The sequence below is a fragment of the Tachyglossus aculeatus genome, chromosome 6 (assembly GCF_015852505.1).
Source record: "Tachyglossus aculeatus isolate mTacAcu1 chromosome 6, mTacAcu1.pri, whole genome shotgun sequence".
In the NCBI taxonomy this organism is placed as follows: domain Eukaryota; kingdom Metazoa; phylum Chordata; class Mammalia; order Monotremata; family Tachyglossidae; genus Tachyglossus; species Tachyglossus aculeatus.
Genome location: NC_052071.1, coordinates 9805854 through 9818695, shown reverse-complemented (window position 1 = coordinate 9818695; position 12842 = coordinate 9805854). Strand labels below are relative to the sequence as shown.

The 12842-nt window shown below is 51.1% G+C and overlaps 1 protein-coding gene across 1 annotated transcript in view; it reads left to right on the top strand.

Annotated features, from left to right (window-relative positions):
* The window catches only part of SLC7A11 (solute carrier family 7 member 11), a 43731-nt gene extending 38416 nt beyond the window's left edge, over window positions 1-5315 (top strand). The window contains exon 12 of the mRNA XM_038748117.1: window positions 3102-5315. Coding sequence (XP_038604045.1) covers window positions 3102-3169 — 68 coding nt within the window. The 3' untranslated portion in view covers window positions 3170-5315. The remainder of the gene's footprint in view (window positions 1-3101) is intronic.
* Window positions 5316-12842: the final 7527 nt, after the last annotated feature.

Here is a 12842-nt window from a genome sequence, read left to right as displayed (position 1 = left end):
GATGCTAAAAGAATGGCAAGGTGGAGAGGCAAATCACTAGGTGCTTATGGAGTAGAGGAGGTGATTTGCAGTTTGCTTAAGGGCTCCCAGGAGGACAAATGAAGTGCTTGAAGATCCAAGGGGGAGAAAGTGACTTAAGGAGAAGAAAAACCAAGGAGGGCTCCCTGGAGGAGGCAGGGGAGATTTCCGGAGGGCTTTTACAATAGGGAGAGCCAGGGGTCTTCTCAGTCTTAACTATGAGATGGCGGGTTCTTAATTCTGATCAAAGGTGGTGAAATTCAGGGTAAGAATTGGGAATCCAAGGAACAACACTCAAACTCAAACAGAGCCTCGTGGATCTTGAAAACACAACCAGTCAGGCGTCCCCTACCTCCAATCTCAGAAAACAGAAACCTCAGGGTGGCCAGCCGATCACAGCATGGCCGGTTCACAGAATGAATTCCTGCATTTTATGCCTGTTTTCTTCACTAACTGACTCATTAGCACTCGGAGCCTGCCATCTACACTTGGCTGTTTGAGCTCTGGATAATTTGCTGCAAACACTGTGTGATAATCATGGTGTGGATTGAGGGTTCGTTAGTCGCGGATATATAGGGCATTACTTCTGCCAATTTTTATTCTATTTCCTGTCTGCATCTTCTGCAGCCTCTCTGTGGTCTGAAAACCCTTGCTTTGGAGAGCAGGACGCAATGGCCCCTTTACCACTCCGACAGTCCCCTGGGTCCTCTCTGCCCGCCATCAACCTCCTGGGCCCAGTGTGTAAATGTCACCGAGAGCCTACCTGGGGTTCAGAGTCCTCAGATCTGGGCTCTGGCTCAGTAGCCAGGATGCCCTGTACGAGGCCTGTCCTCCACCCAGAATCGGCTCTCGGATGCACTCTGACCACGATGCTCAGCTTGGTCCCCAAATCAGACCCCAGATATACTCTAACCACAAGGCCCTGCTATCACCCTAAATCAGAGCCCAGTCACACCCAGACCTCAATCCCCGAACTGTGGCCTCACTTGGTGCCCAGACACACTCTGACCACAATGCCCAGCTGCATCCCAGCTGCGTATATGTTGCCGATTTGTACTTCCCAAGCGCTGAGAACAGTGCTCTGCACACAGTAAGCGCTCAATAAATATGACTGACAATGAATGAATCCCCACGTTGGACCCCAGATGCGCACTAACCATGACATCCAGCTGCCACCCCATGTCGGCGCCAAGTCGCTCAATGACTTCGATGCCCGGCTTCGGCCCAAAATCACCGCCTGGAGCCAATCTGACCATAAGGCCAGCTCTGACCCCAAGTCAGACCCCTAATGTGCTCTAACCATGATGCCCAGCTGCCGCCCTGCATTAGAGCCCAGTTGCACTCTTACCTCAATGTCCAGTTTCCATGCTGAGTCAACAGCCTGGATGCCCTCTGATCCCGATGCCCTGCATCAGAGCTCAGTCATGCTCTGACCACAATGTTCTGACCTCACGTGTTCCTTCGCTTCTTGGGCTGGCTGAAAATTTGAACCGAAGGGCCGAGGTTGAAGAGGATCTGAAAATGACCGGTTCCAGGAACATGGGTGGGGGCCGTAGATCCTGCTTGGAACAAGAGGATGGGGAGGACCGGAATCCGGGAAGGGCCCCGGGGATGGTGACTGGACTGGGTGATGTGGCTCCAGATGGGCTGACTGGCTCTGGGAGAAGCAGAAGCTGTGGGGATCGCCGATCAGATAAGATGCATTCCTCTGGCCACACGATGTCACTGGTGAACCACATTTGGGTGGAGAGATGAGACGTTTGGCTCAAAAAAACTGTTCTCTTTAAGGAAGGAAGCTGCTGGATCTCCAGAAAGCTTTTTCTGCCATCTGTGACAGTCCGAGCGGCCAATTCTTCCATTCCATTTTGTTCGTTCGTTCTTTACTCAGAAGTGCAGTGCATCTAGCTCAAGCGAATGGGGCAGGTGCTGCAAGAGCAATAAAAAACAAAAAGTCAGGGCCCCCAGAAGCCTTTGTGCTTGGCAGCCTTTCTTGCTTAGTCAGTGGTCTCACTGGTCTCGCCTGGAGACCAGTGAGAAGCTTGGTGGGGTTAGGCAGGAAGGGCTGATAAGCTGTTGGGGGGAGCACGTGGGGGGGATGCGGGTTGGGGAGGGGTTTGTGGCCAATCCTTTCTTCAGGGGAGGTCCCGCTAAAGGGCCTAGAGCAGAGAACCCAGACAACTGGAAAGTGGCACGTGGAATGGAGCAGGCAGACTCTGGGCATGGTACGACTTCCAAGGAGCATTCCCACCCCTCTAGGAAATGGTTTGTCAATCCATTACCCTCCCTGCACTGCCCCACCACCTGTAGCTCCCCCTGGATGTCCTCCCAGGTCCCCAGAGGCCAATGGGCTGGGTGCTGGCAGTTCACACTGCATTAGTTTCTTGGCTGGTGCCACCATTTCCACACTATGTCAAGTGGGGTGGGATCAAGCACACGGAGCACCACAGAGGCCCATCCTGCTTTCTCCAAGGGAAGAATGGAAAACAAAATCAGCCCTAAAGCTTGCCCACTCCAGTCTTGGGCCCACATTTCGGGGAACTGACTGGGCAGGATCCTACAGTCAGGCAAGGGTGGCAGCGAGGGTGACGGAGGAGGAGGAGGAGGATGTAGAGGTGGAGCTGGTATAGTGAGAGGCCAACAAGGGAAAGGAGGCTGAAGAGGAGGTGGTGGTCCCATGCAGCACCCTTGGGCTCTTCCAGAACAATGCTGCTGCTGTGCCTCTGCCACTCAGCCCCTCCCACTGGGGAGGTTTTGGGGGGTGGGATGGAACCCTAAAGAGGGTGGTCTGTCAAACCCTTGAAATCTCTGGTGGGCCCAGGGCCCAGGGAAGGGGCAGAAGGGCCACCCAACTAACAAAGGGTGACTTAGTACCACTCAAGACGGCCAGCAAGGGAAGGGCATGGTCCCATGAGAGCCGAGCACTCGCTGGCCCAGACTTCACGGTGCCCACAGAAACTCTGCCTGGGGCCCTCCCCGTTGTGAGGGACGCAGCTCAGTGCACCGTCACGGTCCATGCTCCCGCTTCCGATGCTCCCACTTCCAGCGTCTGCTGTCCCTCTCAACTCCCTCCCTTGTCTTTCCAGAGTCCATCACCAGAACGCTGCAGATCATCCTGGAGGTGGCACCGTCCGAGGCCGGACAGAAGCTCTGATGTCCCGTTGCCTGGGCTCGGCGCTCTCGCCCCGGGGACCTCTTGGGAAAGAAGAGGGTGAGGAGCCTGGCCCCTGCCTGTTGGGACATCGGAGGTTAGCCAGCACGGATCTCACTTGCAGCTAAGAGAATCAGTGACTCTAGTCGTAGTTTGCTTTCATGGCCCAGCCCAGCAGAAAATGGGCGGGCATAGATCTTAGTCCATGCCCAGGAGCGAGCTGGCCCTCCTGTCCCAGCTGACGTCATCCCCGGGCATAACAGATGCCCATCCTTCTGGAAGCTAAAAATGAGAAACAATTCCCCCATGGTCTCCCCTGGGCAGGTTCCCCAGGCGGCCCAGCAGAGCAGATCATCGTGTCTTCAGTTGAAGACCGTCGGGCATTTTCTGCCAGTGGCCATTCGGGGAGGCGCTTTTCAGGGCGGTTGCCCCACCTGCCACAGTGGGGAGCGGCTCTTAGGGAGAGACATGCACACCCTCTTGGCCCTTGCCAATAGCCTGGAGCCCTTCATTACCCAGCTGGCAGAGCTGCGCTCTGAACCTGCCACCAAATCATTCAACCGACACCTCGTCTGAGGTCGGAAGGGCACGCCAGCCTCCAGAAGTCGTGGGTGGGGAGGGCGGCTTTGTGGGCACCGTCCATTCGGCCTAGGCGTTCAACTGTCCCCGAGACTTTGTCAGGGTAAGAATTTGATGCAAAATTGGGGAAATCACTGGATCTTGAGCAAGTAAAAGGCAAGGACTGAACGTCCTTAGAAAATTCAGAATTACTAGTGGCTGCATGAATCTGGGAATCTTTGGAGCTTTGTCCTTCCGAAAACCAGACCATGTACCATGGAAAGGGCCACAAGAAATAGCTTTTCCCCGGGATCCCAGGGCTGCCATCGCCCACTCTCAACTGAGATCACTGCCTGGGGTGATTCAGAGCTGAGCCGCTGAACCTGTGACAACTGTCACTCCACCAGCTGAGTGTCAGGGCCAAACCATTTTTGGCTCTGTCACTCTCTTACCTGTGACATTTTGTCTCATCGCAGCCACTGTTCAGGTCAGTACCCTGAAACCTTGTGGAAAGGTTTTGCATCCTCCTAGTTATTTCTATGTTGGAATGATTCTGCAAGCTCACTTTAGGTGCATGCCTTTTTAGGGGCTCTTCCACAAAATCTAGTCAGATGAGTTATCTAACACTGCAAAAGGTTTTCACGAAATTCTGATTGGCTCTGGGGAAAGATTAATCCGAATTTTGATTGTATTTCTACTAATTTGAGGAACTACTGAGGATTTCGTTTTAGCCATCGTCACTGTGTAGAGAAAAACGATATGATTGATTTGTTTCAGAAGGGTTCTGCATGGTGTGTGTGTGTGTGTGTGTGTGTGTGTGTGTGTGTGTGTATGAGAGAAAGAGAGATTTTTAAGTGATAAATCCAGCAATGAATTTGTCGTATGCCTTTGTGATCAAATTTCGAAAGATGGAACCGAGTCCAATTCTGGCCTGTTGCTCTCTTTGTGGGAATGCCATCGGCTCTCGGAGTGGGATCCTGTTGAAGAAGTCCACTGTAAAAGTGACAAGGAGCCACTGATATCAGAGGGATGCCTACGTCTCCCTGAAAGGGCAGGGGTTTGACAGGGCTCCCGTTATGACTGCAAATCAGTTTTGAAGACAGGCATCCTCCGGCTCTGAGCGGAGACCCAAAGCTGCCCTTCCTCACTTCCCCTTCTTCAGGTGCCCAGGGTCCTCGGCCGATGAAAAAGGGCTCTCCTTCCACCTCCCATTTTGCTCATCTTGGGGCTTTGGCCCTTTCCCTCCCTCACCCCCGATACTGCTTCCTCCACACATTCAGGTTTGAGCCCCTGACGGGGGCCAGGTTACTGGACCTGCAATCGGAGAGGCACGTCCAGCTCTGAAGCCGGCGGCAAGGGGTCCCTATACTGGACATTCCTCTAACAAGCCCTGCTTCCTCACCACGGGAATCTACTACTAGAATCTACTCAGGCACCCCCATTAGATCTCTCTGACCGAGTTCATTAGAAGTGCAACGACTAGCCCAGAAAAGCTCAAAGAGGCCAGCAAGGAGAAAACAGTCAATCAATGTTACTGATTGGGCACTTAAGGTGTGCAGAGCACTATACTAAGTGCTTGGGAAAGTACAAAATAGAGTCTGCAGACAAGATCCCTGCCCAGAGGGAGCTTAAGTCTAGAGGGGGAGCTTACAGTGTACAGATATGCATTTTGAGAGAGCAGTCCAAAAGGGAGGAGAGAGTAAGTATCGTTCTGGTGGATTTTTACCTGTTGTGGAAAGTTGCTACATCTGCACCATTTCCTGCGGCAGCAAGACTTTTCGACACCAATTCCTTGTGGAGAATTCTGCTCTGCTGCCTTTCATGGGTGAGACATCGGCCGTGATACCTTTTCCAAGACATCATACAGAGGTATTAGTATTACATGAATTGAACTAGACAAATACGTCTTCAATTCTTTATGGCCCTGGGGTCAATGACTTGTGCACTGATGGTGTTCCAACAGTTAGAATGCAGTTTTCTTCTTTGAAATTGCTACTGTATAAGATTAATAATAATAATAATTAAGGTATTTGTTAAGTGCTTACTATGGGCCATCACTGCTCTAAGCGCTGAGGTAGATATAAGGTAATCAGGTTGTCCCACGTGGGGATCAGTCTTAATCCCCATTTTACAGATGAGGTAACTGAGGCCCAGAGAAGTTAAGTGGCTTGTCCTAGGTAAAACAGCAGACTAGTGGTGGAGCCTGGATTAGAACCAACATCCTCCGACTCACAAGCCGGTGCTCTTGCCTCTCAGCCTTGCTGCTTCTCCAGATTGAGAATTCACGCTCTGCCCAGTACCTGAGCAACCCGAGGCCCGGGCCTAAGGCTACCAGATGCAGATTCCTCTAGTCCTCTGACTGGAACCCAAAAGTATTTTGGGGCTAGCAGTTTCCCAGAAGCGGTTCAGTGGCAAACGCTTCTCTCCCAGTGACACTTCCTGTAAATCCTGTGACACTTACAACCCTGCTCTGTCGCAACACCATCTCTGACAAGCTCCCTGTTGAGAAAGGAGGCAATAGCAAGAGTCTCTTCTCAGAGTTTCACAGAGCTGTCCAGAATGGGGAGTGTCATCAAAAAGCATCATTCAGGCCTCTGCCCATTCTGTACGCCGGTCAATGGCCCATCCAGTTCCGCTTTCTGTGTGGTTAAGACATAGCACAGTTTTCCAAAAGGTGCTTAGCTAACCATGACTATTTCTGTTGGATGATGGTGTGTCACACAGGAAAAGGCAATTCGTAAGGCCCAGTGAGTGATGATGTTTTCTACACATGCCACAGTCAACCAACAGGCAGAGAGACAGAGAGTGTTTCTGGCAGAACCCAGAGCTGGCTCCTCTGAGCTTTAGGGGATAATTGGGGGGAAAAGAGGAGGGTGTATCCTGGCTAGATTCAGAAGGTCTGATGGACACAGTCATCTTTTCTGTCCGCTGAGGAGTTTTTCATAAGGCTCTTGGGGGCAGAGCTGCTTCTCCTCCCTTTCCTGGAAGCCTTCTGGAGGATGAAGGGCTCGTTTCCAAGGACTGGCTGAGAGCAAGTATCGGTGCCCTGATGTGCAGATGCTGGCGTCTGGCTATTGGGTGGATTGACTTATGAGTTGGGCATGCCTTTTTGGAGGATGGCTTCCCAGTTCAGTTTTTCCAAACCAAAAACTTGTACAAGTATCAGGCAGAATTGCGTCGGGGCCAAACGGAACATCTGGAAGCCCGGCCTCATCGCAGGGTGACTGGGGTGGGCGGCTGTGGCCCGAACGGGACCCGACAGGCTGGGGGAACCACCGGCCCGACACCTGTTCGCGGGGCCGGGCGGCCATGAGTCCGGGCCGGGCGCAGGCAGGCCTCTTCACTGCCCTTGCCACGTTGGGCCATGCTGCGTCCACGAATCCTGCAAGTCCAGGTGGCTGAACGAGAACAGTGGTGGTGGGGCTAGCCTTCTGTGCTGGAAACGCTGGCACGGTGGCTCACCTTTGACCTGAGCCCCTTGGAGCCTGCTGGGGGCTGAGGATAATAGAGCCTTCACTGAGTAAGGTGGGAAATGCTGCTCCTTTCTATCTCCTGATGTCACAGAGGCTCCCTGGTCCTTCTTCTTCGCACCACATCGATGGAGTCGACCGAGCTGCCTAGCTGCCCGCCCTCCAACCCCAGGGTTAAATACTTGAAAAGGAGAGAAGGCTCCCGGCCGCCCCTGAGGGGAGGGAGCCCGCTCCTGCTATCTCACTACTCCTGGGGCATCGGCGTGGTCGGTGTGGTGTCGAGGAAGGGGTGTGTGTGTGTGTGTTTGTGTGTATGACTGTGTGTGGCTGTATGTGTGTTGGGGGGCAGGGTCACTTACTGTGTGCCTCTGGGCGGAAGGCAGCGTGGTGTCCAACACCGTTCAGCGTTGTGATGTCGTTTACTGGGAACCTATTTATAGACAGACCTGTAGGCTTTTAGCTGGCTTCCTCTGTACTGTATATCTTTGTTTGTACATATTTTTACTTGAGAACACTTGCAAAAAATTGTGTTTCTGTTACAGAAGTTGAAAACCAAATAAATATTTGGATAGAGTTTACATTAAGCAACGTCAGAAGTGTCATTCCTAACCTCCGCTGGCGTGGGGAGTCTCCCTTCAGGACTTGCCCCTCTCGCCAGTCTCCCTTCAGGACTTGCCCCTCTCTGCCGCTCTGATCCCCAGCCAAGGGTCGATAACCCCTCACCTTCTTCTCTGATAGCTGGGGCTGCCACCACCTGCCCACCTCCCCATGAGGCAGCCGAGGGAATTCTCAAGCCAGATGAGGTCCTGTTTGTGCCAACCGGTAGAACTCATCGCTTCACACAAGGGCTGATAGAAAAATTGAGCTTTTCTTTATGGTGGCAGGTTTCTCCCACCATCTGTGAACAGCGAGCCCAGGAAACCCGCGTGCCCTTCCCACACAAGCCTTTCTGCAGAGCAGGAGCACAGGGGAAATGAGCCAGAGGTTGACATACCTGAGTGGGCCCTGTCCCACGGGCCGAGGAGTAAAACAGGAGCACGGGAGTGGTGAGGGGCGATGACACTTCTGAGTGGCTGCTGTCCCCACAGGCAGTGGAACTCCATTTCTAGAACACAAGGACCGGAGTGGGGGCACTGACAACATGGAGCGGCCCGTGAACCGGGGTGGGGGTTTCCGTCTATAGAACACAAGAAGGATATAGGTATAATAAGATGGCAGGGTAAAGGGCGGGCAGGCTGGAGGTTCCCAACAGCCCCCACCCAAATGCCCAACTCTTAACACTACCACTCAACTCTGTACTATTGTCTTCTTCCAAGAACTTAGTACAGTGCTCTGCACATAGTAAGTGCTCATTAAATATTAATGATAGATTGATTGAAACAGTGTCCAGACTTAGAGAGTCCACCTTTCTCCAGAAGTGGGTACACGGGCCTGGTTACATCTCTCCCCAGGAGTTGGGAAGGATCCACCTCTCCATCCATCAGTGTTAGTTAATGATCACTGATGGTGTCCAGGGCACTGTACTAAGCCCTGAGAAGAATTCAATACAATGTAGACAAAGATTCCTGTCCCCAAGGATCTTATGGCTTAGTGAGGGAGACAGACATTAAAATACACATCAGTAAATAATAATAAATAATAATACTAATAATAACAAAAATGATTGCATTTGTTAAGCGGTAACAATGTGTCAAGCACTGTTCTAGGCTCTGGGGTAGATACAAGCTAATCAGGTTGAACACAGTCCACATGGGGCTCACCGTCTTAATCCCCATTTTACAGATGAGGTAACTGAGTCACAGAGAAATTAAGTAACTTGCCCACAGTCACATAGCAGACAAGTGGCAGAACCAGGATTAGAACCCAGGTCCTTCTGACTCTCAGGCCCAGGGTCTATCCGCTAGGCATTGCTGTTTTCCCGGGAAGTGACAGATTATAAAGATATGAACAAAGAGATGTGGAGGTAAGCAAGCAAGCAATCATATTATTGAGTGCTTACTTTACGCAGAGCAAAGCACTAAGCACTTGGGAGAGTACAACATAGCAATATAACACACACATTTTCTGCCCACAACAAGCTTACAGTCTAGAGAGGGAGACCGACATTAATATAAATAAATAAATTATGGAAATGTACATGAGTCCTATGGGGCCGGGCGGTGGGGTGAATAAAGGGAGCAAGTCAGGGTGACACAGAAGGGAGGGGAGAAGCAGCGTGGCTCAGTGGAAACAGCACGGGCTTTGGAGTCAGAGGTCATGGGTTCAAATCCTAGCTCAGCCAAATGTCAGCTGTGTGACTTTGGGCAAGTCACTTAACTTCTCTGTGCGTGTTACTTTATCTGTAAAATGGGGATTAAGGCTGTGAGCCCCCATGAGACAACCTGATCACCTTATAACCTCCCCAGCGCTTAGAACAGTGCTTTGCACATAGTAAGCGCTTAATCAATGTCATCATTATTATTATTATTAGGAGGAAAAGAGGAAATCAGGGTGGTATCAGGGAAGGCTTCTTGGAGGCGTTGTGCCTTCAATAAGGCTTCGAAAGTGGGGCGAGCGATCGTCTGTCGAATATGTAAAGAGAAGGCATTCCAGGCCAGAGGCAGGATGTGGGCAAGAAGCCAGTGGTGAGGCAGATGAAATTGAGGTACGGTGAGTAGAATGGCATTAGAGGAGTGAAGTCTGTGGGCTGGGCTGTAGTGAGGGGCGAAGTAGGGTGAACAGCAAAGTTCTTTAAGGGTTTTGGGACTATATGATTAGGCTGCAAAGAAGTGAGGGACAATAAGAGTTGGGGGATGCGAGATTTTTCAGGGAAGGCTTCTTGGAGGAAATGTGGTGTGAAGTTGGGGGGAGAATCAGGCAGGAAGAACATTAACTAGGGGTCAGTGGCGAGAGCGATGACAGCAAGGCACAGTGAGTAGGTCACCGTTAGTGAAGCAAATACGTAGGTCATGCGCTGTGGGAAGTCAAAGAGGTAAGATAGGTGTGGGAAAGCTGATCGAGTGCATTAAACCTGATGGTGGTGACGAGTTTCTGCTTGATGCAGACATGGATGAACGACCTTTGAAGGTTTTTTGAGGAATGGGGTGATGGGCCATGAAATATTGATTAGAAAAATGATCTGGTCAGCAGAGTGAAGAATTAACTAGAGAGGAGAGAACCTGGAGCCGAGGGTCAGATATGATGAGCAGCATGGCCCAAGTGGATAGAATACTAGTGGACAGGGAGTCATACTCTATTTATTTTACTTGTACATATTTACTATTCTATTTATTTTGTTGATGATGTGCATCTAGCTTTATTTCTACTTATTGTGATGACTTGACACCTGTCCACATGTTTTGTTTTGTTTTGTTGTCTGTCTCCCCCTTCTAGACTGTGAGCCCGTTGTTGGGTAGGGACCATCTATATACGTTGCCAACTTGTACTTCCCAAGCGCTTAGTATAGTGTTCTGCACACAGTAAGCGCTCAATATGAATGAATGAATGAATAAGGACCTGGGTTCCAATCCCATCTCCACCACTTGTGTGCTCTATAACCTTGGGCAAATGACTTCACTTCTCTGAGCCTCAGTTACCTCATCTGTAAACAATGAGCCCCTTGAGGGACAGGGACTGTGTCCAATCTGATTAGCTTGTATTTACCCCAGCACTTAGTACAGTGCCCAACACAAAGCACTAACAAATTCCATAAAAAAAAGTGGGGGGCTTGGACCAGTGTGGTGGCAGTTTGCCTGGAAAGGAAGGGATGGATTTTGGAGAGTTTGTGAAGTTAGATTTGGTAATTGAGTAAGCGGGGTGAAGGAAAGAGTTCAGGCAAAGATAATATCTAGGTTGTGGGCTTGTGAGGGTAGTTGAGGGGAGGAGAGGGCATGTTTGGAAAAATTAGGAGTTCTGTTTTGTAAATACTAAGTATTGAAATATTGAGGATAAGGAGAACGGTGGCCTGTCAGATATGAATGGAAAGGGAGATCCAGGCAGGACAAAGGCCATGAGCAAGGGCTCGACGGTGAGAGAGATGAGAGTGAAGCACAGGAGAAGGTCGGTTGGTGACAGAGTAGCCAGTGTGCGGTCTAGGTCATAGCGGGAAAACGGAAAGGATATGTAGACAGAGAGAGGATTGACTGCCTGAAACCCAACGGACAGGGGTTTCTGCTTGGCTGCGGCCTCCTGGAGGTCATGGAGGTCGGTGGAAGAGAAGGAGCAATGAGAAGAGGAGGAAGAGATGGGCAGGAGGGGAGAAAAGGGAGGAAGAGGAGAAACATATATAGCACACCTCATCCCCCCCCGGGTGGCTCAGACTAACCCCACCTCATCACTTCCATAGGCCTGGGTGACCAGACCCCCCCAGACTGCATTTCAAGCCTTGATTTTCACTTACCCGTTGTTCTGAGGAAATCCAGACCAGGTCCCACATTTAGCCGGAAGAGATCTTGATCTGTGTAGGCCACAGCAGCTCTTCCAAAAGGCATTGGCAGAGGTAAATCCCCATGAGGCTGCACTTCTGGAGAAGAGACCATTTTTTTGTTGTTTATGGTATTTATTGAGCGCTTGGTGTGCACAAAGCACTGTTCAAGGTGCCTGGGATAGTGCGATATAGCAGAGTTGGTAGACACATTCCCTGCCCACAGAAAGCTCACAGTCTAGAGAGGGGAGACAGATGTTAATATAAATAAATCACTCAAATAATTTGAAGATACGAACATAGGTGATGTGCAGCTAAGGGTGGGGCAAATATCTGAAGGCCAATTGTCACAGATCAAAGTGCATAGAGGACACAGGAGGAAAAGGGAGCTAGGGAAAAGAGGGCTTAATTGAGAAAGGCCTCTTGGAGATGTGACCTTAATACGGCTTTGAAGGTGGGTGAGATGGTGGTCTGGCATACGTAGACGAGGAGGAAATTCGAGGCTAGGGGGAGGATGTAAGAAAGAGGATGATGGTGAGAAACGTGAGATGCGGGTGCAGTGAGTAAGCTGAGGAATGTAGTGTGCAGACTGGGCCGTAGCAGGAGACGGATTCGGTGAGGTGGGAAAGGGTGAGCGGATGGAATACTTTAAAGCCAAAGCTAAGGACTTTCCGCTTGATTTGGAGGTGGATGGGCAGCCACTGGAGGTGGGGAGATCTGGAATGCGTGTTTTTTTGAGACAAGTGATCTGCGCAGCAGAGTGAAATGTAGACTGAAGTGTGGAGAGATGGGAGGCAGGTAAAAGACAGATGCAGTGGTCAAGAGCTTGGATCAGCCTAGTAGCAATTTGGCCAGAGAGGAAAGGGCAGATTTTAGCAATGTTGTGAAGGAAAAACTGACAGGATTTGGTGAATATGTGGCTTGACCCTGTCAGGGAGACCCAGAAACTGGGGAGCCTTTTTTTCTGCTGCCCCTTAGGGACCCGCCACAGGGCCTCTGGAGCCTCCTGTGTGACTCTCCCACCCCAATCCTCTGCCCAGGTTTCCCCGCCCGGTTTTTGTCACAATACGCCTGTGAGTCGGGGGCATCTCCCACAGCAGCCCCCTGCACCTCCCATCAACCATTCCTACAGAGGGGAGAAAATGGCCCTTTGGCGATGGGCAGGGGCACCTGGGGCTGCCTGTTTTCCCCAAAGGGTCAGACAGTACCGACTGGGGTGTTACGAGTAGCGCTTCTGGGGTCAGAG